Raw genomic sequence first — 27,483 nt, 5'->3', positions numbered from 1 at the left:
CAAAAAGGTGATTAAAATATTAACCAACCCACAATTATTCCATAATGTTAAAGATCATGTATGTAAACTCCAACAGATTTGTTTTATCTTTTTGTATTGCATATAATGATTTACCTGTGTATGTTCAGAGATCTTGGAAGTATTTGGAACATTCTAATTATTTGTATGATAAGTCACTTCAGTCATGTCTGACTGTTTGTGACCCTACGGACTATATAGCCTGCCAGGCTCATCTGTCCTGAGATTCTCCAGGCAAGACTTCTGAAGTGGATTGCCATGCCTTCCTCCAGGGGAGCATGCCATCCCAGGGATCAAACCTGCATCTCTTATGTCTCCTGCATTGGCAGGTGGGTTCTTTACCACTAGCACCACTATTTATTAGACCATAAACATGAGTGTGGGGTTCCCAAATAGCACTAGTGGTAAAGAAACCACCTGCAGGTTCAATAACTGGGTTGGGAAGATACTCTATAGTAGGAAATGACAATCAATGCCATTATTCTTGCCTGGAAAATTCCATGAACAGAGGAGCCAGGCGGGCTACATTCTATGGGGTCACAAAGAGTTGAACGCAACTAAATGACTAAGCACACACAAACATGAATGTATGATAGGAGGATATGTACAATGATAATTTTTGTTTCAGCCTTAAAGTATATCTATTATTTATATTTCAAATTGAAATTTAAAAATCTCAAAGTAAAACAGGCTAACAAGAAACAAAATGGCAAAATAGCATATAATGGAAAACAAAAGTATAATATTTCTGATTTTACCTTACAAAGAAAAATATTCATTAACATTTATGTATTTCTAGCATTTTTAGTCTTCTATAGCTGCTGATGTGCTGTGCTCAGTCATTTCAGTTGTGTCTGACTCTGTGCATCCCCATGGACTGTAGACTGCCAGATTCTTCTCTCCATGGAATTCTCCAGGCAAGAATACTGTAGCGGGTTGCCGCACCCTTCTCCAGGGAATCTTCTGGACCCAGGGGTCAAACCTGTGTCTCTTACATTTCCTGCATTGGCAGACGGATTCTTTACCACTAGCACCACCTGGGAAGCCCTCTATAGTTACAGATACATTTATGTTGCAAAATCATGAGCATGATATTTTAAAAACTAGCATTATAATACAACAATATTCCGGATATATTAAACTCTTAGCATTACTGGTGGTAGCTGCATGGTATTTCCTTATAAAATTGAACCATAATTCTAAATATACTTTTGGCTACTGAAGTTGTTTGTGTATTTTTTAAAATAAAAGTGTCAATATTTCTTGAACTCAAGCTTCCATTGCTTTGTCTGTATACCAAAGATCTTATTGAGATTTTTGCTAACAAATTTTCGAAGCCTCCTATTGTATGAGAAGTTAATCACTGCAATCCTTTGCCAATTCAATTTGACAAGCATTCATGAGTACTTACAATGTGCAAGACACTTCTGATCCAGCACTTAAGAAAATGAACTGAATGGTTGGAAAAATCAGTTTTAGACATAACACATACAGATTGCAATGACTTTTATATTAGAAATAGAATGAGTTTTTGTCCATAAAGAGAAACTTGAGCTAATAGAATCCAAAGAATGAGAGGCCTTGGGGAAAGATATTGTTCAGATCCGATATGCCATTAAGAGATTAGATGCCTCTAAAGCTGCTAAGAGAAAAGTCCAAAAGATATGCATTCATGATAGTAATGGGAAAAGAAATTTTAAAAAGAAGCTTCCACAGGTTCACTCAGCATAAAACCATTGATTAAATAATGACTAGAAGGAAATTACACATTGAAGTGTGATACCATTCACTTGAATATATTAACCTTCCCTGAAGAAATGTATTTGCTAACATTCTAATAGAACCCAGTGCATGGTGTCTTCCAAGAGAGATTAATTGATTCAGGAAATAGAGATGGTGATTGAGTTGTAATTCTTTGAAGGTATTACCCTGTGTAAGATAGAAAGCATACTTAGATTTTTCAAAACCCATTAAAAATAGTTCTTGACAGAAACAACTCTCAGGAATTTAAAGGAAATGTTAAGCCTGTGGAAACAGTAATACTGGGTAATATATTGACTTACTAAGCTATATGAAAATAGGAACAGAAGTATTGAACTAACTTAAAGGAGTAATGGATTTACCTGTAGTGGAGAAAACATTTAACAAGGTAATTATTATTATTGTTCTAAATACATATTTTATTTGGTAAAAACTGAGTCCATCTTAAAAAATGATGTTGAAAACATCAATCTTGTAATGTAAAAATTAGAAGGAACTTTAGATATCATCAGCAACTTCATCTGAGGGAACTAATTTCTAAGAATACGAAATTAATTATCCAGCCATATAACTAGTAAGTCAGTATAGAAAGCTAAGATTCCATTCAGCTGCAAATAAAAGTAAAATCAGGTAAAGCTGGCTTTTCTTATTTTTTACAAGCTACATAGGTAATCCATCCTAGTATAATACATAATTCAATGATGCTATTAGGGGAGGGGGAATCTTTTTTATTTTTTGCTTTGCTATCTTCAGAATCTAGGCCTCCTCTGTCAAGCTGACAGCCTTGCAGCTGAAAAGATGGTTGTTTTCCATCTAAGACTCACAATTACGCATGAGTAGGAAGTGAAAAACATAGTTAAAAAAACATATATATATATATATATTTTTTTAATGAGACTTGTTTTTTAGGTATATGCTCCTCAGAGGCATCTGCTTACAATTCCATTAGTGAGGCTCGTGTCACATACCCACACATTTCAGGGAGGTTGAAATTTTCATTATTTTAATTGAATATCCTTCTGTCCCTCCCCCAAAATTGGAATTCTACTAATGAATTAGAAGGATGTAAGGATATAATGTGAAGGCAATTTGAATTGTTCACCACAAATATCATATCTAGATACCCATCTTCTGGTGAAAACCTGTATTAATCAGGGTTTGCCAGAGAAACAGAGCTAATCTCTCTCTCTCTTTAGTCACTAAGTCGCATCCAACATGGACCCCGTGGACTGTAGCCTGCCAGGCTCCTCTGTCCATGGGATTCTCCAGGCAAGAATACTGGAGTGGGTTGCCATTTCCTTCTCCAAGGAATCTTCCTGACCCAGGAATCAAACTGGGGTCTCCTGCATTGCAGGCAGATTCTTTACCGACTGAGCTATGAGGGAAGCCAATAGAGCTAATAGAATATATCTATTTATCTATCTATCAGTCTCTCTATCTGTTCACTTCTTTTGAAGAATTGGCTCACACACTGTGGGAGCTGACAAGTCCAAAATCTGCCAGGTTGGAAACCTAAGAGCTGATGTTGTAGTCTAAAGTCTAAAGACTGTCTGTAACAGACTGAATGAAGCCCACCCACATTATGGAGAGTAATCTGCTTTACTAGGATTTAAGGAATAAATCTTACTACTCATCTGATTTAATGTTTATCTCATGCAAAAATGATCTTAGATGAGATTAGTATCTAAAATACACTGATTTAAATGTTAATCTCATCTAAAAATTTTCTTCACAGTGGCATCTGACATCTAGTCTGGTATTTGACCAAATATCTGGGTATTGTGGCCTAGCCAGCTTGACACACACAGTGAACTATCTTAAGTCTTTCCCTCATCACTTTGGCACCCATAGATATCTCCTTTAGTTCAGTTCACTCGCTCTGTCATGTCCAACTTTGCTACCCCATAGACTGCAGCAAGCCAGGCTTCCCTATCCATCACCAACTCCTGGAGCTTGCTCAAACTCATGATATCCCCTTAAATTATGCTTAATGTCTAAACAAAGACAACAGTAGGTAATATGCTTCCTAAAATAAATGTATCCTGTATACAACTGAAAATGCACTGATTTGCTCCCCAGAAGAGGATTAAAATTCTTCAGTAATGTTAGCTCTTCTTGCAATCCTGTTACTTAAATACTAAGATATAAATTCCATATATCTTATATGATAAGAGAATAAATGAAGAAAGAAAATGTATCAGTTCAGTCTGTCAGTCATGTCCGACTCTGCGACCCCATGAATCGCAGCATGCCAGGCCTCCCTGTCCATCACCAACTCCTGGAGTCTACCCAAACCCATGTCCATTGAGTCAGTGATGCCATCCAACCACCTCATCCTCTGTCGTCACCTTCTCTGCCTGCCCCCAATCCTTCCCAGCATTAGGGTCTTTTCCAATGAGCCAACTCTTTGCATGAGGTGGCCAAAGTATTGGAGTTTCAGCTTCAACATCAGTCCTTCCAATGAACACCCAGGACTGATCTCCTTTAGGATGGACTGGTTGGATCTCCTTGCAGTCCAAGGGACTCTCAAGAGTCTTCTCCAACACCACAGTTCAAAAGCATCAATTCTTCAGCGCTCAGCTTTCTTCACCGTCCAACTCTCACATCCATACATGACCACTGGAAAAACCATAGCCTTGACTAGACAGACCTTTGTTGGCAAAGTAATGTCTCTGCTTTTCAATATGCTATCTAGGTTGGTCATAACCTTCCTTCCAAGGAGTAAACGTCTTTTAATTTCATGGCTGCAATCACCATCAGCAGCGATTTTGGAGCCCAAAAAAATAAAGTCTTACACTGTTTCCACTGTTTCCCCATCTATTTCCCATGAAGTGATGGGACCAAGAAAATGTATATGTATTTCATAACTAAATGAGGAAGAAATACCCATGACAATTATATTAATTAATATAACTAGTCATGTGTTCATAGTTGATATTTATAACTGCTTTATTCCACTACTCATTCCCTTTGCTCTCAACAAGCATCTTAGCTGATCATGGTATTTTCCATGACTCAAAGCTTCATTCCTGAGGGGACTGGACCATTACTAGTACTTTCTGGATTGAGTTGTTGTAGTTTTTCATTGACCTTCTTTAATCACAGGGCATGATAACTCTGGGACACCAAAATGGATCTCCTGTATTCCAGACATAACTTTCCTCACCAGTATTGTGGCTAGTAGTTCATTGTCTCCTTGGTGATCAGGAACAGTCATTTCACCCAGCATAGCATGTTGCTTTGTACGTTGATTCAGTAGAAAAAGCCCAAAGCAGCAAAGTAAAAAATTTAATTTCCAATTCAGTGGAATAATTGGTGTATCTCCTGGGTGGAATTATTCTCCAATTTGGAACTAAGACTTCTAGGACAGAAAAGCATAAAGTTGTGGATACAGAAATCAAAGATTTTGCTAGTGGACCACTAGGGGTAGTAGTGAGTGATGCCACCTCAATTTCTTCCCCTTGATTTTTGAATCCTTCAGCTGGTTATGAGAAAAATAGCACTATATATTGGACACTAGTTCAGAGGACATACAGCCTCTTGGAGAACATTGCTCCAACCCTGCTAGGTATCAACACCTAACAACTTAACTCTAGATATAACTGAGCCTTCTAAAGGTCGTTCCACCATTCTTTCAAACCAGCTACTTCAAAACAGTGGGGAACATGGTAAGACCAGTGAATTCTATGAGCATGGGCCCATTTCCACACTTTTTCTTTCTGTGCTGTGAAGAGAGTTTCTTAATCAGAACAATGATAATAAATGTGGAGTACATAATGATGGAAATGGCATTCTATAGGTCCATAGTTTGCAGTTGCTGCTGTTTTTAATTTTATTTGTTTATTTGACTGCATTGGGTCCTAGTTGAGGCACACAGGATTCTCACTGCATCATGTGGCATCTTTTCCTTGCCTCTCACAGACTCTCTAGTTGTGATGCACAGGCTTAGTTGCTCTGCAGCATGCGGGATCTTAGTTCCCCAGCCAGGGATTAAACCTGCAACCCCTGCATTACAAGGCAGATTCTTAACCACTGGACAACCAAGGAAGTCCACATAGACTGTAATTTTGACAGAAGTGTTCCTGGGAAGGTAAGTTCATATCCAGAGTAAATATCTGTTGCAGGAAGAGCAAAACTACTTCCTCTTTTTGTTTTTTGAAAGAATGCTGCCCACTGTAATTAACCTGCCACCAGCTAATGGCTGATCACTCAAAGGAACAATGCCATCTTGGGGACTCAGTGTTGATTTCTGTTACCAGCAGAGTGTGCAGAGTGTTACCAGAGTAGCCCTGGCTCACAGCCAGTATGAAGTTGGGGTTCTCAGTCCCACAAACACAAGGAAATTAACTCTACCAACAACCCTAGGGAGGTTGTGAGATGATTTTTTCCAACACAAGTCTCCAGATGAGAAAACATCTTGATAAACAACTTGATTGAGCACAGAACAGGCATATTCATCTACAGAAATATGGAGATAATAATGCATGCTGTTCATAGCTGTTAAATTTGTGGTAATTTTTTAAACAGAAATAGAGAATAAGCCTAATAGAAAACCTTCCCTAATCACTCTATTTGAAATTGTGGCCCCATGGACTGTAGCCTGCCAAGCTCCTCTGTCCATGGGGATTCTCTAGGCAAGAGTACTAGAGTGGGTTGCCATGCCCTCCTCTAGGGGATCTTCCCAACCCAGGGATCAAATGCAGGTCTCCCGCATTGCAAGCTGATTTTTTTACCATCTGAGCCACCTGGGAAGTCCTTACTTCCTACACCCTCAGCTTAAATTCATTTCATCCACAGCACTTTTCACTATCTACTATACTATACAACTGACTTATTTATAAGTTTTAACGTATGTTTCTCTCAACTATGACAAAAAAATTCATGCAACGAACAGAGCTTTTATCCTCTTTTGTCACAGATATATCAACAGTGCTTAGACTAGCAGCTGACAGGTAATGGGCACTCAAGAAGTATTTGCTGAAAGATAAATGAATATCTGCAATACATCCCAATGAACCTGACCTAAAGAGTTAGGCATCTTGAATAACATTGCAGAGTAAACATAGGAGATAAATCACATGAAATGTTCCCGGAAATCCTGATTCCAGTCTGGTTCTACCACTTGCACACAACTGTGACCAAGTCTAAAATTTGCTTAACTTTAGTTTTGTCATCTCTAAATATGGATAATAAGGCTAGCTCTGTTTGCTTTCATGCTTATTTTCAAAGTAATGTATATAATACTGTGTAATAAATTTTAAGGAACAGTATTAATTGTAAATGAATACAGGTGGCTGATATGTATCTAAAAATATTTCCACTTCCTAGTAAGCAGTTGAATTATAGCAAAACATTAAATCATATATCACTTATTGACTGTCAATAAGTATATCATGATACATATAATATATCACTTATTGTCTGTCATCCCTCTAAATTAAACAAATTTTGAGGGATTCTGCCCAGTATTGGATAGGTTCTCATATACTCATATACTCATATTCTCATATACTGTTGGAAGCAGTGCAATGATGGTATAAAGCTATGTACAGCGGTTTGGACAATCTCAAAAATGTGCATTTTGATCTTTTATTTTAGTGTTTCTTGTAGGAACCTGTCTTTTGGGTGTAATTAGACAGGTGTACACAATATACATATAAGGATGTTCATGAAAGTTTGGTTTGCAATTGTAAAACAATGTAATTTATCTAAATGTTTAAACACAAACTGATGAGTCATTTAAGTGCTATTTTTCTCTGTCTCGCTTTTTCTCTATTTCTCACATTGATTAAAACTTTGCCACTCTCTAAACACCATCACTAACTTGAGGCCAGGATCATTATAACTTTCCCAACCATCCAACTCCATGGATTTTCCTGAGACCATATCTGAGGATTAATGACCTGTGTTGCCCTTGTGACATTCTGTTTCTCTATAGACTAAGAGAAGTAAATCAGTGGGAAAGTAGAATAGACCCTCTGAGATGGTATCATAACCAAAGAATATTGATTTCTGTTTTTTCTTTCTTTAGTGCATATTTTCAAAGTATATATTGAATTATATGTGAGCATACATTACAATTTATTTTGCAATGCAGTAGACAGACCGCATCCTCCCACAAGTTCCTTTTAACATACTTTTAATTTTCTAATTCTTGCTGACTGTCATTCCTGTCTTGACATTTATCACCAAGAATTTTTTTGGAGTGATTCTCAATAAATTGTTGAGGAAACTTTTGATAGCATTGATATTTCCATAAGCCTCGCCAGTATAATCTTGTATATTCCTTTGTGTGGAACTTAAGTTTTCTTTCCATTTGGCATTCTCAGAAGAATTCACTTGGTTTCTATTTTTTTACCTTTCAAAATCACTCTTACAGTTATAAAATATCATATAGGACTTTATTTTGCTGCAGAAAAATGCAAGAAAGGATATAAAGACTGATAAATTCTATCCTAAAACTGACCAAAATATTTGGCCAGACCTATAACCTCTGCATCTTCCCGGGTGGCTCAGTGGTGAAATAATCTGCCTGCCAATGCAGGAGATGCAGGAGGCTCTAATTTGATCTTTGGTCATGAAAATCCCCTGCAGAAGGAAATGGCAACCCACTCCAGTCTTCTTTCCCAGAGAATCCCTTGGACAGAGGAATCTGGCAGGCTACAGTCCATAGGGTCAGAAAGAGTCGGCATGTCTGAGCACACACAGCACATGTAACCTCTACAACTAAGTAGTCCCTAAATATTAGTCAAGTTTATTTACCTTGATATTAGGAAATCTATCACTGAAATAAAAATTTTATGTATATAGAGGGAGATTGAGATCAATAGCAACACTTGAATGTAGTTTGGTGGATCCAACGAGTCCATCCTAAAGGAAATCAGTCCTCAATATTCATTGGAAGGATTGATGCTGAAGCTGAAACTCCAATATTTTGGCCACCTGATGTGAAGAACTGACTCATTTGAAAAGAACCTGATGCTGGAAAAGATTGAAGGCAGGAGGAGAATGGGACGACAGAGGATGAGATGGTTGGATGGCATCACCGACTCAATGGACATGAGTTTGAGTAGGTTCCAGGAGTTGGTGATGGACAGGGAGGCCTGGAGTGCCGCAGTCCATGGAGTTGCAAAGATTCGAACATGATTGAGTGATTGAACCGAACTGAACTGACAACCTCTACAAGACAAAAACAACATTTGCATTCTTCTCTAAATCATCATTTAGGAGCTGATTCTGCCATGTCAATTACTCAGTTATTTCACAGTTATATCACAACTGTTTGGCATTTGAAAATTGACAGACTCCTTTATATTTAACTACTATGTCAGTAGAAATGAAGTAAGTAAAATCATGATGGTTAATTTGAAACAGTAAATAGTGGATTCTTAGCAATTTCATATACTTGCTTTAGAAAAGCTTTGCCTCTTGTTAGAAGCATTATACTTTTAACTTGCATATATATACATATATAACATACATAACAGAAATTAACATTTATTCTAAAAATTTTATTAAAAATAGTCATCTATTTTTCTTAATTGTATCAGCTTCCCTAAGGATCTAGTAGGAAAAATAATTATGTCTGATTGCTAAAATATTGCTATGTATAAATAGAACTTCTTAAAAACTTTGAATGTTAGTTGTTAGTTCTTTCATTGATATTGCAGCATTCTTGCCTTATTTCACTTGGCACTTTGATTTTTAAAATGTTTATTTTAGAGAATTTATCTTCTGTTTTCTTCAAATTCTCTCTTAGCATCCTCCTCCTAATCCAAACCCTCTCTTGATTGACTGTCTATTTCTTGCAATGGCAGGTGTTATTTCTCAGTAAAGGTAATGCGTATCTTTTAGGTCATTCAATTATGCACACCCAATAAATCACTAATTCTACTTTTTCTCTCCACTGTAACTCCTTTAGAAAAGGTTTTTAATGTTTTCAGCTGGTTCATTGTAAAATTCTATTTATTGGTCACTTTGTCTTTAATTTTACTCCATGGCAAAATTTCATGCATACCGATGCCAAAAGAATCTTCATAAAATGAAAACTGTATCGTGGCAAAACAAAATAAAAAGAAAATCCTATTGTGACATTGAATTGTTTAAACTCCCCTTAATGTTTTCTACATTAAGTCATGTTAGACAGGGTCCCCCAGGATTTGATTGGACCTTTTAATTCATTAAGTCTTGCTACTTCCACACATACACTCTGCTGTAGCCATCCTTCTTTAAATCATGCATTTTTTTCAGAATCTGCATGCTCTTATTTCTATGCTATACAAAACTGTTTTATTTCCTCTGAAATATCCTCCCACTTCCAACATTCAACCCTTCTTCTTCATGTTTTTACATCCTTTAAAACCTAGGTCAGATGTGGTTTTTCTCAGGTGGCCTGCCTAGGGATTTGGGTGCACCCCTGTAGTGTCGTCATAGGTCACAAAAAGATTTCCTCAACCACTGATTGCCATTATCTTTTCCTGTGTGCGTTTTCTCCCTATTTCTGTGAAATGTATATAAATATACACTCACTTGTCCACCCATACAGTCACAGACACACACACACACATACACACCAAATAAAGGTAAAAAAGTATCTTTTACCTTTTCTAAAATATCCTAGCCATTTAACAGAGTAACCACTGCTGGTGATCAATAAGTTGTTGAATGAATTTTGATATGACCTCAAGATGGCACCCCACTCCAGTACTCTTGCCTGGAAAATCCCATGGACGGAGGAGCCTGGTAGGCTGCAGTCCATGGGGTCGCTAAGAGTCGGACCCGACTGAGCGACTTCACTTTCCCTTTTCCCTTTCAGGCACTGGAGAAGAAAGTGGCAACCCACTCCAGTATTCTTGCCTGGAGAATCCCAGGGACGGCGGAGCCTGGTGGGCTGTCGTCTATGGGGTCGCACAGAGTCGGACACGACTGAAGTGACTTAGCAGCAGCAAGATTTTAGGAGACAGAGATAACCAAGACCATGAACATTTAAAATTTAGAATTAAAACTTTCTTGCCCTATTATACTCTAACTCTACACATTTTGAAAATCAATAAATGGTTGAATATGTGTTATAAAATTGTGGCTACTTTTGTTATATCAATGCAATGCTGCTGCTGCTGCTAAGTCGCTTCAGTCGTGTCCGACTCTGTGCGACCCCATAGACGGCAGCCCACCAGGCTCCGCCATCCCTGGGATTCTCCAGGCAAGAATACTGGAGTGGGTTGCCATTTCCTTCTCCAGTGCATGAAAGGGAAAAGTGAAAGTGAAGTCGCTCAGTCGTGTCCGACTCTCAGCGACCCCATGGACTGTAGCCTACCAGGCTCCTCCGTCCATGGGATTTTCCAGGCAAGAGTACTGGAGTGGGGTGCCATTGCAATAATATGTCAAAATTTTACTTTTATGAAACTAGCACAAGTTAGACATTTATGACATGGTCTTTATTTTTATTTAAATTCAGCTCTAAATAAACTCCTTCACAAATATGTCAATGCAAATTATCTCAAAAATTTTTGTTCAATCACTTCATGGAAATTTGGTTAGGATATGCTTTATTCCCTTAAAGTCCTATTTTAAGATTCTGATATATCATGATGGCATGACATGAGTTCCACAGGAAAAAACAGTACTTTAAAAAAATTTTTTTTTAAGTTTTTAATGGCTGTACACTCTTTCTGTTAAAGACTATAGTGAAAATATTTGGGGCATGGGACCACTTTGGTATCTCTTAAATCATGCCACATGCATGGCTATTTATCAGTTCTATTCAACTTGACATGTTATTCTTCTGCCCTTCAGTCCCAAACCTCAGCTCCTTTAATAAAGATGAAACACATGCTCAATGTAAAAAGAATTTTCACAAAAATACTGTTAATTTTCTTCCTAGATCTTGAATTATTTGAGAAATATGCCTGATATTTGAGGGAAAGGATTATTTTAAATCACATTATTAGTGGGAATTTGCCTTGTAGATTCATGTAAGACATTTACTCTTAGAAAATATGAAAAAGATCAGGTACCTTTCTAATATAGAGCATATCAGCAGAAATAGAGACATAGACATTGAGAACAAATGTAGGACACCAAGAAAGGAAGGAGGGGTGGGATGAATTGGGAGATTGGTATTGACATATATACATTGCTATGTATAAAATAGATAACTAAAGTGAACCTATTGTATAGCACAAGAAACTACTTAGTGCTCTTTGGTGACCTAAATAGGAAGGGAATCCAAAAAAGAGGGGATATATGTATACATATGGCTGATTAATTTTCCTGCACAGTAGAAAGTGACACAATATTGTAAAGCAACCGTACTCTAATACAAATTTTAAAATGATGGAATTTATTACACATAACTAAAATACACAAGCTAATTGGATTTGTTTTAAAAATTAGTTGTTTTTTTTTTTTTTTTTAAGACTCCAACAGCTTCCCAGATGGTGCTAGTGTTAAGGAACTTGCCTGCCAATGCAGGAGTCGTAAGAGATACAGGTTCAGTCCCTGAGTTGGGAAGATCCCCTGGAGGAAGACATGGCAACCCACTCCAGTATTCTTGCTTGGAGAAGCCCATGAACAGAGGAACCTGGGGAACTACAATCCATAGGATGGCACAGAGTCGGACACGACTGAAGCGACTTAGCACGCATGCACGCACAAGACTCCAACACTTCATCTGAATTAGGCAGAGAACCTTTGCAGGCAACAATCAATAAGCAAAGATAAAATTTCCAATTTATTAAGGCATAGGTATACCTTTAATACCATGTAATGATGTGTTTTGGCACTTTTTTTACAAGCCAAAATTGCAAGAACATATTTTGTTAGAAGTAGATTGTCACAAATGCTGTACTTTCCTTAGATGAGATAAAAAATGATGCGTTAGAAAATTTCAATAACAATAATAGTAACTTTGACATTACCATAGACTCAAATGCTATTAATCATTTTCGTATTTTAATAGAGGCTCAAAGAACTGAAACAAAGGGAATTTGCTCGAAATGTAGCATCTAAAGCCAGGAAAGATGAAAGAAAACAGGAAAAGGCACTCCAACGCCTGCACAAGCTGGCTGAGCTAAGAAAGGAAACTGTGTGGTGAGTGTGCAGTAAAATGTTTTCTTAAAACATGATGACAAAAAAAGGAAATGAATAAAGGGCACAAATCTATTTATTTCTGTACTCAGAATAAGACAATCACATTTTCATAACTTTCTGCGGCCTGTGAACAGTAAATTGAGTTTGAGATTTAGGCAACCTCTGTTTAATGCACATTTCAATAAAAAGCCAAATTGCTGCAATTTTAGTTTCTAAAAATTAATTGTACATTATTTATCAAGTTGTGTTAATAGAAAGCCATTCTATCTCTTAGTGAAATTCGAAACATTTGATTGAAGAAGAGATGTAAGCACCATCTTATAGCCCTTGTTATAAGTAGAGTTCTAAGAGGAAGTTATTTTTTAATTGAAAATTTGGAGAACTTTTACTTGAAATGATCTTTAAGAATACATATGGAAGGAGAAAGAGAAATAGTGTTAGGGAATACTGATGTATCAAAACATTGTTTGAGATGTCAGATTTTAAAAGTCAAAATAAAGTGTAAATATATCTGGAATCCTATAGTAAACTGTTAAAACCAAACATAACTGCTATTCAATTATACCAACCAGGTATTTTTATTCTGTGTAGTAAAAAATGAAAAATCATACAACTGCAAGTTTACATTTCAGACTATTATAGTACCTGTGTAATTTAATGTCCCATAAGTAGCCTTTGCAAATGTAAAGTATAATATTTTAAGAGAAATAGACTTGATTTTAAGACATGTACAGAAGAAGCAAAACTTCTTATCTAAGTTACTTTTCTTAGCATACACTACATATTTCACCTTACATACACACACATGTTTTTCCCAATAATTTGGTGCCTCTAACGAGATGCAAATTAAGAATTAGTGGTGTTTCTTAATGTCATACAAGACAGTGAACCAGTACATTGTGTTAAAGTTTAAAGAAATAATTTGATTAAAAATTTTGAGACCACTTATTACCTCTCAGAAACTAACATTTTAGAAAAGCAGGGAAAATTCTGCACAGCATGATTCTCTTGGGGCAAAGGTGATATTTAGTTAGTTCTTTGTTTATGTGCCAGACAGTATAGTTCTTTTTTATAAAAACTCACTATTTATGGTATCCGGTGATGCCAAATAAATGGAAACCACAACCTATTTCTATTCTATATAATGGTATAATGGATAACTTCAGGGTAATTTTTAAATATTAAGAATGGCAATTCCAAAAGACTTAACAGCTCTCATTGAGCATATCACCTAGTCTTGACAGACGCTCGATGAGCATTGGTTGAATTGAATTGTTGAACTGAATTCCCAGTCCTGTTTACATCATGACTGAGAGTTTTCCTTTTAACTTTCTTCATATTCTCCATATAGGACAATGATATTAAGTATTTGTGAGTTAAAAGTATTTTTTAAGAGAATTCTGAATTCCAAAGTGTCACTGAAAAAGCCATGGGGGTAAAAAAAATTTTTAGTCTGGAAACACTGGCTGAAAGTTTTTGACCATTGCTGTTAATAGCTCTAAAATTACCTTCAAGAGGTCATCTCCAAGTGATCCCAAACAATATCCAATAACTAAATTAAATTGTGATACTATGGAAGTCAATTGCACTACATGAATGTAATTATCTTACAAAGATTTAAGAACTTGAAAAAAAATCTTATGATATTTCTAAGATGTAAATGCGTGTTTTTCCTCAAAAGTGTCTTATCTGAAAACATATTTTTGTTTCTTTCTGTAGTGCTCCTGGAAGTGGTCCTATGTTCAAGTCAACGACTGTTACTGTGAGAGAAAATTGTAATGAAATTTCCCAAAGAGCTGTTGTGGATTCAGTTAATAACCAGGAAGATTTTAAATGCACTTTGATTCATAGCCAAGAGAAGGCTAAAGATGTTACCACTCTTGCTGCAGATCCAGAAAGCACAAAGAGTTATACGGCCAAAAATAACCAACTTGAAGATCAAGCCCAGGGAATTCACAGACACAAAATTGGCTTTTCTTTTGCATTTCCAAAGAAAGCATCCGTGAAACTGGAGTCCTCAGCTGCAGCCTTCTCTGAATACAATGATGATGCCTCTGCGGAAAAAGGATTTAGCAGAAAAAGTAGATTTGTCCCGGGTGCTTGTCATCTTCAACTATCTTCACCAACAGATGTGCTTTTGAATTCCGTGGAGAAAACAAACTCTTTTCATCCACCAGAGGGAATGTGCACTGACAAAGAAACTGCTCAAACTCAAGAGATGAAAGAAGTTTCTAGTGAAAAAGATCCATTATTATTACCTCCATTTTGCCAGTTTCAGCTCCCTTCATCATCTGATGCAGATAATTGTCAAAATTCAGTCCCTTCAGCAGATCAGATTTCACCAGAAGATGTTCTTATTAATAAAGACATACCTATAAATGGTAACACTTCTGAATTGCTAGGAAATAAATCCGTAGTTCTTGATATGGCTAATGACAACATGTCTTTGCAGGCTACCATCGAGGAAACTGTTAAGGGCAATGTGGCATCCACGATTGAAGCTGAAAATAAAAATCACGTTCTGTACATGTTGACCCCTGTAAATTCTGAAGAGGATAATATAACCTTACATAAAAAAAAAGATTTATATAAAAGAGCATGTGAGCCATTTATACCCGTACTTAACAAAGATAGATCCACAGTTCTTCAGTGGCCATCAGAAATGCTGACATACACCACCACTCAACCATCAATTTCCTATAGCTGTAATCCTCTCTGTTTTGACTTCAAGTCCACTAAATTAAACAACAAGCTAGATAAAAATAAACTGCCCTTAAGTGATCTTTCTTCTCAGCAGAAGGGAGAAGAAATTTACAAGAACCCAGTTTTGGATTGCAAGGATACAGCTATGGCAGGACTCACTGATTATGAAATTGCAGGTAGCAGAAATGGACATACCCAAGCCACTCCTCATTTGGCTGATGATACTGTCTCCAATAGCTGTGATTCTGGAAAAAATGAGACTATGGGTCAGAGGTATAAAAATATTTCCTGTAGAATCAGGAAAACAAAAAAATATACTTTTACTAAAAATCAGATAAAGCCAGATGCTCTAGATGGGAAATACAACAAAATAAGATTGAAAAATACTCATGAACACTGGTTCCATAAAAGTAGAAGAAAGAAAAAAAGAAAGTTATGTCACCATAATTATGGAAAGAAAACCAAAGAATCAGAAACTCGTTTCAAAATGGAAACAGAAAGTAGTTACGCTGATACTACTAGGAAAAGTCTACTGGAAACAATTTCAGAAAAACAATATTTAGCTGCAGAGCAACTATTGGACTCACAGCAATTACCTGATAAAAGGCCCAAATCAACATCCATATACTTAAGTGAAAATGAAGAAACATGTAAAACCTGGAACAATGAATACAATAATAATATTATCAGTTCTAAAAACTACTGTAAAAACAGCTCAGTTGTCTTAAATGGACAATCCAATTCAACAATGATCCATTCTGCAAAACATAATTTAACATACTCCAGAACATACTGTAGTTGGAAAGCTAAAATGTCCAGCTGTAGTCATGATCACAGATGCCTAGTTCTTCAAAATGAAATGAAATGCATGAGTCACAGCCAGGCTGTTAAAAGAGGTTATAATTCTCTCATTAATGAATCAGAAAGATGTCATCGAAAGCGTAGACAACATTCATATTCTTATTCTTCAGAAGAAAGTTTAAATCGACAGAATTATCTACCAGAAGAATTCTTGAGGTCACGCCATGTTTCTGCTCCTTGCAAACCTAAAAGGAAACAGAGGAGAAAAAGAAGTAGATTCCACATGGGTTTTGAAGCTTTGGAACTCAAAGAGAAAACAGGTTATCCCAAGAAAGGCAATTCTTCCTTACATCACCAGGATAAAATAATAAGTGAAGATGGAAAAGAGGAAATAAAACCACAGGAAACTTCAGATGTCAAAAGGAACTCAGAACAACTAGACCAAGTAGAAAATAAACTGGCTTTGCCCACCAGCAGTCCTCTTCCTTCTGAAACCAATGATGAAACTAAGCAGGTTGTAATGGAGACCACTTCTGGTGAACTGTCAGAGATTGCCAGTGAACCCACCACATCAACCTATACAGTTAGTGACCCAGCAAAAGAAGAAATGGACAGTACCTTGCTTGAACACAAAGAAAGAAGTGAGGATACAAATATCAATGAAAAGCAAATTCCTTTCAAGGTGCCTAATATTGAAAGGAACTTTAGACAGTCACAACCTAAATCATACCTTTGTCATTATGAACTGGCTGAAGCCCTTCCACAAGGCAAGATGAATGAGGCATCAACTGAGTGGCTGTGTTTTAATTCAGGAATCCTTAATGCACAACCACCATTGCCATTCAAAGAAGCACATGTCAGTGGCCATACCTTTGTAACAACAGAGCAGATCCTGGCTCCATTAGCTTTACCAGAACAGGCATTATTGATTCCGATAGAAAACCATGACAAGTTCAAAAATCTACCATGTGAAGTATACCAGCACATCATACCACCAAACATGCTGGCCAACAAGGTCAAGTTCACTTTTCCTCCAGCCCCCCTCCCACCCCCCAGCACACCTCTGCAGCCTTTGCCTTTGCAGCAGCCCCTGTGTTCTACCTCTGTCACTACTATCCACCACACTGTTTTACAACAGCATGCGGCAGCTGCTGCAGCCGCAGCGGCAGCTGCAGCTGCAGGAACCTTTAAAGTGCTTCAACCACACCAACAGTTTCTGTCCCAGGTCCCAGCTCTCACCAGAACATCATTACCTCAGATCTCAGTAGGACCAGTAGGACCAAGGCTTTGTCCTGGGAGTCAGCCAACTTTTGTTGCTCCTCCTCAGATGCCAATCATCCCAGCTTCGGTCCTTCATCCTGGCCATCTGGCTTTCCCACCTTTGCCCCATGCCCTCTTCCCTTCACTGCTCTCCCCTCACCCTACCGTCATCCCACTGCAGCCCCTATTCTAGTCATCACCATGAGAGGGAAAGAAAATATCCATGTGAAAACTACTGCCATATGTGTTAATGCTCATCAAGTGGATAATAGCCTATTTAAATGGTGGAAATAAACTAGCTAAAATATGGCTTCATTGATATGAAATCATTTACTATAAGTGTAATGATGCAAATAAATTCTTAACCTTCTGATATATAATATTATTAAGGCACTGAATAGTTTGAAAATCAATATAATCTATGCGGTATATCAAAATGATGTCTTAAGAGTATGTATAATGTATATAAAATATATTTATAGTACTGTAATTTATGTTGTAAAGTATGCCCTTCATTTTTTTTAATCTTTGTGTATTTGCACCTATTTAATGTTTAAACAAAGCTGATGGCACTATGTTTTGTACCATGTTCCTTGAAACTGTAAATTCAGTGAAAAATATCTCTTGCAATAAATTTTTGTTAAATATTTAAGTAAATCAAACCCTTGTTTTTAGTTGGTTTTCACTGGGGATTGTATAGTAACAATAGGTCTTGAATTTATATTGTTTCCTCTCTTTATTGGTATCTCTGAACCTCAGAGGCTCAGCAAAGCCATCGTTGTCACTCTATCTGTACTTATACTATAATACTGTCTTTCAGAATAAGTATAACAAGTCTATTTGCTTTTCTGTGTTTCATAATGTTGCATATACTCAGAGTTTACTACATTTCATGAATGCTTGGTCTAGATAATGAGCCATGGAAATGCTTGTTAAAGTAATGTTAGTATTTGGTGGAGTGGAAGCAAATAACTACAATATGCAAAGTATTTAGTATTCTTCTTGGGACTGTAAAACAGTACTAGTAGATAAGACATAGCAAGTAACCAATATAAGTTCTTACAACATTTTTGTATGTCAAAAATTATCAAATGTATTGTGTTTATTTTTAATTATTGCAGGAAATATACATATATAAGAATGTTGGCATGGATTAAGGAATAAGTTTAATTAATCACTAACCATTATATAACATCTTGCGAGGAATGGCATAAACACAACCCGGACATATTCTTAACTGAGAATCTGGAAGTGGGAAAAGGAGTAAATAAATAGCTCTTTCTTCTGCAAATCTTTCCAGTAGACATGTTTCTATCATATTTCCAAATAACCTAGGAACAATTAGCAAGTCTTCACATTACCCTTCCAGATTCTGTTCTATTTTTAATGACCTCTGCATTTTCATTCACTCAAATGCTGCTTCTATGTGTACTCAAGAATATAATTATTTAATAGAAAAATAGAGAATATCACACTTCCCACTACAGTTTTCTAATGTGTATGTGCCCCAGTGCATGCCACTTGTTAAGACAAAGTCTACATGCCTGATAGAGAAGATTCAACTCACTATGTGCAAACAATGAAGGATTATGGTAGCCTAGCAATGGATCCAAGGAAAAGAGGCCAACTGAGTCCGTCTAAAGGGAGAGCAACTTTTAAGTGATCCTGCACTGAAGAAATGCTATTTCATAAGTTTTCTGTAAGAAGTGGGTTTTCCTAAAAATATTTAGCACAAGCATATATTCCCATAGCAGAATAATATGCTGAATTCTACTTTAACTAGAGAAATAAGAGAGAAAAATATCTGTTGTCTACTTCTTTTATTATGTGCACTGATAATCATTGATTTAAAGGTTTTTCTGCAAAATGGTTGTGAAAGACTGTGTGATTGACAAATAAGAATGAAAAATAATGAGAAGAAATTTTATTTCAAACACTCTAAGATAACATGTTCTAAAAATGATAATTAAAATTGGAATGGGTGTTTTTTTTCCCCAAGCAAAATATTTGAAACTATCTTTGAAGATAATATATTAAGAGATGAGAATATCAACTGAGGAATGCTGACCCAGTTTGTTTTTAATAACAGAGCAGAATTGTTGCTTCTGCTGTTTAAAATCAAATCAAGTGTTTCACTTCAAAGTATGCAAATTTCCCCCTTCTTTTTGTCATCTTTTGACTATCATCCCACACAGTCGCCTCTTATCTTTTGTTCTTATTCTTTAATTCTTTTTCCCCCTGATCTTTTCCTTCTTTATGTCACTATATACATCATTTGTATCTGTGTGGATATCCTCTGCTTCTTTCTCCATTATCATCCTTTTAGTTTGTCTTCAATTCTGTTGCTCATTTACATTTATTTTTGTTAAATAACACATTTAGGTAGTCTAACTTTAGTTGTAGCAAAATATATCTGTTTAGTTACTGTATAATAGATATTTCCAGAAAGTTTGAGGATGAACGTTCTCACTTAAGACTAATTGAAACTCAACTTGGTAGACAAGCTGATTTGTTTTCATGGATACCAGTGACTGAACAAGAAAAGAATGCTAGTTGAGTGTGTTGAAGCCATTCTTACTACTAAGAATTCATTTAGATACTTGATATCTTTGGTAAGATGTTGCTTATATAGTCTGGGCATCTGTTATACTCTCAAGACTCAAAATGAACCTATGATGACACACTTGTTCATCTATTCTGATAACACCAACTCCAAAATAAAGGGAATTATAAGCTGACTGAAGATCAGTCATGAGCAGAGCAATTACACAGGTTTTTCAGGGTGGACTGGTCAAGCAATGAAGCTATGAGAGGATCACCAGTCAAGCACATATTAGTGGTGGCAGGAGTCAGGCCAGTATAGCAGTCATATTCTGGGAGTAGGTTTGGGCACTGTCTGATGGCTTGTCCATAAATCCTGGAGCTAAGATCCCAGTCCCATCCAGGTATAAATTATTATACATTCTATCCAATTGGGAAATTTTATTCTAACACCATCTCTTTTCATTTCATGCAAACATTTCACGCAGAGATGAAATGTTTTCATTTCACACAAGGAACATTTCATGCAAAGATGGGCACAATTAAGGACAGAAATTGTATGGACCTAAAAGAAGCAGAAGATATTAAGAAGAGGTGGCAAAAATACACAAAAGAACTATACAAAAAGATCTTCATGACCAAGATAACCACAATGGTGTGTTCACTTACCTAGAGCAAGACATGCCTGGAAGCATCACTAGAAACAAAGCTAGTGAAGGTAATGGAATTACAGTTGAGGTATTTCAAATCCTAAAGGATGATGCTGTGGAAGTGCTGCACTCAATATGCCAGCAAATTTGGAAAACTCAGCAGTGGCCACAGGACTGGAAAAGATTGGTTTTCATTCCAATCACAAAGAAAGGCAAGGCCAAAGAGTGTTCAAACTACCACAAAATTGCACTCATCTAACATGCTGGCAATAATACACAAAACTCTCCAAGCCAGGCTTCAACAGTACATGAATCATGAACTTCTACATGTTCAAGCTGGATTTAGAAAAGGCAGAGGAACCAGAGATCAAATTGCCAACATCTGTTGGATCATCGAAAAAGCACAAGAGTTCCAGAAAACCATCTACTTCTCCTTAATTGACTACACCAAAGGTTTGACTGTGTGGATCACAACAAACTATGGAAAATTCTTAAAGAGATGGGAATACCAGACCACCTGACCCGTCTCTTGAGAAATCTGTATGCAGGTCAAGAAGCAACAGTTAGAACTGGATATGGAAAAACAGACCAGTTCCAAATTGGGGAAGGAGTATGTCAAGGCTGTATATTGTTACCCTGTTTATTTAACTTATATGCAGAGTCCATCATGCATAATGGTAGGCTGGATGAAGCACAACCTGGAATCAACATTGCTGGGAGAAATATCAATATCTTCAGATATGCAGATGACACCACCCTTATGGCAGAAAGTGAAGAAGAGCTAAAGAGCCTCTTGACGAAATTGAAAGAGGAAAGTAAAAATATTGGATTAAAACTCAAGTCAGAAAACTAAAATCATGGCATCTGGTCCTATCACTTCATGACTAATAGATGGGGAAACAATGGTAACAGTGACAGACTTTATTTTGGGAGGCTCCAAAATCACTGCAGATGGTAACTGCAGCCATGAAATTAAAACATGCTGTTCCTTGGAAGAAATGCTATGACCAACCCAGACAGCATATTAAAAAGCAGAGACATTACTTTGCCAACAAAGTCCGTCTAGTAAAAGCTATGGTTTTTCCAGTAGTCATGTATGGATATGAGAGTTGGATTATAAAGAAAGCTGTGCCCCGAAGAATAGATGCTTTTGAACTGTGGTGTTGGAGAAGCCTCTTGAGGGTCCTTTGGACTGCAAGGAGATCAAACCAGTCAATCTTAAAGGAAATCAGTCCTGAATATTCATTGGAAGGACTGATACTAAAGCTGAAGCTCCAGTACTTTGGCCACCTGATGTGAAGAACTGACTCATTTGAAAAGACCCTGATGCTGGGAAAGATTGAAGGTGAGTGGAGAAGGGGACAACAGAGGATGAGATGGTTGGATGGCATCACTGAGTCGATGGACATGAGTTTGAGTAAGCTCTGGGAGTTGGTGATAGACAGGGAAGCCTGGCATGTTGCAAGTTCATGGGGTCGCAAAGAGTTGGACATGACTGAGCGACTGAACTGAACTGAACTGAACTATCACTTACTCACTTAAATCTGGTCTGCTATTTATAGGAATCACTAACAGTATTTGTTATCATAAAGAAGAGTGGTTTGGAATATACTGAATAGAATAAAACCTTAACATGGAAAGTAACAAGTAACTACTGTAGCCAAATAACAGAGAATTCACATTATATACAGGAAGGAAACAAGGAAACTCCTCCACAAGTAGTACAATTTTTCTGTCTCCCTCCCTCCTCTCTCTGAGATTTTTGCATAGCAAGTGTTGAAGCCCTATATAATATGTCCACAAGACATCTCAACCTATGTATCTGCTATGTATTTTGAACCTATAACTCAAATCCATGATCTTCAATTATAGGTACCACTGAAACCTATTATTGGTCCTGTGTTCCAAAGCTCTGTGAACTGTATTATAAAAAATGAAAACTGCTCCAAGTCAGAAGCCAGGGTGTTAGTATGCCCATGTAAAGTCAGTCAATGAAGCCTTTGCTTTGCTTCCTTAAGTTTTTATCAGATACTTCTCACTATATAGTCTGTATAGTTCTAGTCCTAGTAGTTCATAGCTGAATTGCTGAATTGCTTTTATAAATTAATGTCTCTTTTCCCAATTTCCCATTCATATACTCTGTCCCCCACTGCTGCCAGAGCTCCATTTTTTGGGCTTCCCCGATGGCTCGGTGAGTAAAGAATCTGCCTGCAATGCAGAAGCCACAGGAGATATGGGTTCAATCCCTGGTTGGGAACATCCCCTGGAGTAGGACATGGCAACCCCCTCCAGTATTCTTGCCTGAGAAATCCCATGGACAGAAGAGCTTAATGGACTCCAGTCCACGTGGTCACACAGCATCGGACACGACTGGGCATATGAGCACAGCAAAATCTTATTATGACTCCTCTCTGCTTTGAAAGCTTTTCTGGATTCTCAATTATTCTCAAGATAAACATCCAAGTTCCTAGCATGTCACAGAAAAACTATGGGGAAGCAGGTGCCAGCTTTCCTACTTAGCATCATCCATTTCAGAATTTGTCTAGGCTAATCACTCTCTTCTATTTACAATCATCTTCAAGTTTTAGTGAGCATGTTCTGTTGTCCTGCAAAGCCTTCCTGCCTGTTTTTCTTCACTTGGCTAACTACTAATGAGCAACAATTTGTGTCAGTTTCTTTAAGGGATTCTTAGCCAGATTTCTACCTTCTCCAGGTGTTATCCTCCCATGCTCTATCTTCACCTGGAATTTTTGTGCTCATATATTGCTATGGAGTATTCTCTGTGCTGAATATATTGTCTTGTTCTTGAAATTTACTGGATTAAGAGCTCATTAAGTCCAAGTGCATTTGATGCACAGTAAACACTCAATCATGAACTCCTTATTGCCAAATTCAGACTTAAATTGAAGAAAGTAGGGATAACCACTAGACCATTCAGGTACAACCTAAATCAAATCCCTGACAATTATACAGTGGAAGTGAGAAATAGATTTAAGGGACTAGATCTGATAGACAGAGTGCCTGATGGACTATGGATGGAGGTTCGTGACATTGTACAGGGATCAAGAGCATTCCCATGGAAAAGAAATGCAAAAAAAGAAAAATGGCTGTCTGAGGAGGCCTTACAAATATCTGTGAAAAGAAGGGAAGTGGCAAGCAAAGGAGAAAAGGAAAGATATTCGCATTTGAATGCCAAGTTCCAGGGAATAGCAAGGAGAGATAAGAAAGCCTTCCTCAGCAATCAATGCAAAGAAATACAGGAAAACAACACAATGGGAAAAACTAGAAATCTCTTCAAGAAAATTAGAGATGCCTAGGGAACATATCATACAAAGATGGGCTCAATAAGGGACATAAATGGTATGGACCTAACAGAAGCAGAAGATATTAAGAAGAGGTGCAAGAATACACAGAAGAACTGTACAAAAAAGATCTTCACGGCTCAGATAATCACAATGATGTGATCACTCACCTGGAGCCAGACATCCTGGAATGTGAAGTCAAGTGGGCCTTAGGAAGTATCACACGAACAAAGCTAGTGCAGGTGACGGAATTCCAGTTGAGCTATTTCAAATCCTGAAAGATGATGCTGTGAAAGTGCTGCACTCAATACACCAGCAAATTTGGAAAACTCAGCAGTGGCCACAGGACTGGAAAGGTCACTTTTCATTCCAATCCCAAAGAAAAGCAATGCCAAAGAATGCTCAAACTACCACACAATTGCACTCATTTTACATACTAGTAAAGTACTGCTCAAAATTCTCCAAGCTAGGCTTCAGCAATACATGAACCATGAACTTCCATATTTTCAAGCTGGTTTTAGAAAAGGCAGAGGAACCAGAGATCAAATTGCCAACATCCGCTGGATCATCGAAAAAGCAAAAGAGTTCCAGAAAAACATCTATTTCTGCTTTATTGACTCTGCCAAAGTCTTTGTGTGGATCACAACAAACTGTGGAAAATTCTGAAAGAGATGGGAATACCAGACCACCTGACCTGCCTCTTGAGAAACCTGTATGCAGGTCAGGAAGCAACAGTTAGAACTGGACATGGAAATACAGACCAGTTCCAAATAGGAAAAGGAGTACGTCAAGGCTGTATATTGTCACCCTGTTTATTTAACTTATATGCAGAGTACATCATGAGAAACGCTGGGCTGGATGAAGCACAAGCTGGAATCAAGATTGCCAGAAGAAATATCAATAACCTCAGATATGCAGATGACACCACCCTTATGGCAGAAAGTGAAGAAAAACTAAAGAGCCTCTTGATGAAAGTGAAAGAGGAGAGTGAAAAAGTTGGCTTAAAGCTCAACATTCAGAAAGCTGAGATCATGGCATTTGGTCCCACCACTTCATGGCAAATAGAAGGGGAAACAGTGGCTGACTTTATTTTGGGGGCTCCAAAATCACTGCAGATGGTGATTGCAGCCATGAAATTAAAAGATGCTTACTCCTTTGAAGGAAAGTTATGACCAACCTAGACAGCATATTAGAAAGCAGAGACCTTACTTTGCCAAGAAAGGTCCACCTGGTCAAGGCTATGTTTTTTCCAGTGGTCATGTATGGATGTGAGAGTTGGACTATAAAGAAAGCTGGGTACAGAAGAATTGATGCTTTTGAACTGTAGTGTTGGAGAAGACTCTTGAGAGTCCCTTGGACTGCAAGGAGATCCATCCGGTCCATCCTAAAGGAAATCAGTCCTGAATATTCATTCATTGGAAGGACTGATGCTGAAGCTGAAACTCCAATACTTTGGCCACCTCATGCGAAGAGCTGACTTATTGGAAAAGACCCTGATGCTGGGAAGGTTTGGGGGCAGAAGGAGAAGGGAATGACAGAGGATGGGATGGCTGGATGGCATCACCGACTCGACGGACATGAGTTTGGGTAGACTCCGGGAGTTGGTGGTGGACAGGGAGGCCTGGCATGCTGGGATTCATGGGGTCACAAAGAGTTGCACACGACTGAGTGACTGAACTGAACTGAACTGAAGCACTCAATAAATTTCTTAAATGAATTGGAAGAATGTAATTAAAAGCTATGCAGATTGTATTACAAAGTTCCAGAACTGTTACCCATTTCTACTCCAAACTGGTCCTAAATCCATCATAAGTCTAAATTAAAATATATTTTCCAAAATAATTATGGTTTTGAAACACCACTTAGCCTGAAGAACTTTTTTTAATGGAATTTTGAATTATGTAAATTAGAACTCAGCATTCATGAAAGCATGATTTGAACACATTTCCTACCTTGGAAGAAAGCACATCCTTCTACCTATTTTTCATCTTTCTATTTGTACTTATTCCCTAGACATTAACATATCTTGTCAGACACAAAACTATATATTGGTATAAATAAATGAGAACATAACTACTACTCAGTTATTCAAATCCAGTAAAAGAGGCAGACATGCAAAATCTTATACTGAACTATCCAAAATTTGCTCTTTCAATATTGGTCTATCAAAATGTGTTGATTTATATTTACCAATGCCTCCCCCCCCAACCCCCGCCACTGTACTATATTTTCCATTTCTATTATTGTTTTTACTTTTTTTCCCCCTCCATTTATTTGCCTAGCTGAGCCACTGTCCTTGGGAGTGAAAGTTGCCCCCAGGGATGCTTTCTAATAAGCTGTTTACTTTCTCTTACAAATAAAATGGTAACGGTTTAAGGCTTACTTAGGTTATAAGTTGAGGTCCAATTCTTGATTTAGAGGCTTCAGTAAAAGGCCATGCAATTTGTTCTGAGGTGTTGAGTATGACTGAAACCTAGCTTACCATCTGGCAGCTCTGTGGATTCTGTCCCCCTTCCCCAGACCCAGCATGGGCTACATTGCTACAGAGAAAGCAACTATTTTTCCTTCACTCAAAGGCACCATTGCTCACTAAGCCAAATGCCTAGGGCAATATCCTTTTATTTATTCATGCATGCATGCCTTCTCAGTTGCTGAGTCGTGTCCAACTCTTTGCAACCCCATGGACTGTAGCCCACCAGGCTCTGTCAATGGGTGTTTCCAGGCAAGAACAATGGATTGGGTTGCCATTTCCTTCTCCAGGGGATCTTCCCAACTCAGGGATTGAACCTATGTCTCCTTCATTGGCAGGTGAATTCTTTACCATTGCACCACCTGGGATGCCCCTTTATTTATTCATAGAGCCATCTTTCAGATTAGCACCTGCTCAGAGCTTTCAACACTTGGAAACATAGGTTATGGAATATACATGAGCCTGGAAGCTCCTGGTATAAAACTATAACAAGCTTTTCTTTTCTTTTACTCTCCTAAAATCTTATTTTTAAGTAACCTAACTATTTTCATTTTTTACCCTTTTTGTGGTAATATTTTGAGTATATTACTTACATATTTCATAATTTTTTCCTTTTTAGGATTCTGGCTTCAACTGCTATGTTTAAACTTTTTGTAAATTACTTCCTAACATTTTTATGGGGTATATTTTCTATTTATTTAATATATTCATGATATTTAGAATATTATATAATATATTTTAATTTTAAGAAATAAGTCTCATTACATTCGTTGGAATTAGTCATACTTTGTGGTTTAGTATTATTACCTTCCATATCTAGTTTGTATTGATTATATCTAAGACTATCTTAATTCCCTCATGGAATATTACATTCCTCAGTATATTT

General features: G+C 37.3%; 1 protein-coding gene across 1 annotated transcript in view; it reads left to right on the top strand.

Annotated features, from left to right (window-relative positions):
• ZNF804A (zinc finger protein 804A) overlaps window positions 1-17,827 on the top strand; it is a 322,666-nt gene extending 304,839 nt beyond the window's left edge. Inside the window, exons 3-4 of the mRNA XM_081581063.1 lie at window positions 12,740-12,870; window positions 14,590-17,827. Of these exons, the coding sequence (XP_081437189.1) occupies window positions 12,740-12,870; window positions 14,590-17,827 (3,369 nt within the window). The remainder of the gene's footprint in view (window positions 1-12,739; window positions 12,871-14,589) is intronic.
• The last annotated feature ends 9,656 nt before the right edge of the window (window positions 17,828-27,483 follow it).

This window comes from Giraffa tippelskirchi, chromosome 3 (assembly GCF_054371585.1).
Source record: "Giraffa tippelskirchi isolate mGirTip1 chromosome 3, T2T-mGirTip1v1.2.pri, whole genome shotgun sequence".
Classification (NCBI taxonomy): domain Eukaryota; kingdom Metazoa; phylum Chordata; class Mammalia; order Artiodactyla; family Giraffidae; genus Giraffa; species Giraffa tippelskirchi.
This window is presented reverse-complemented; position numbering and strand designations above follow the sequence as displayed.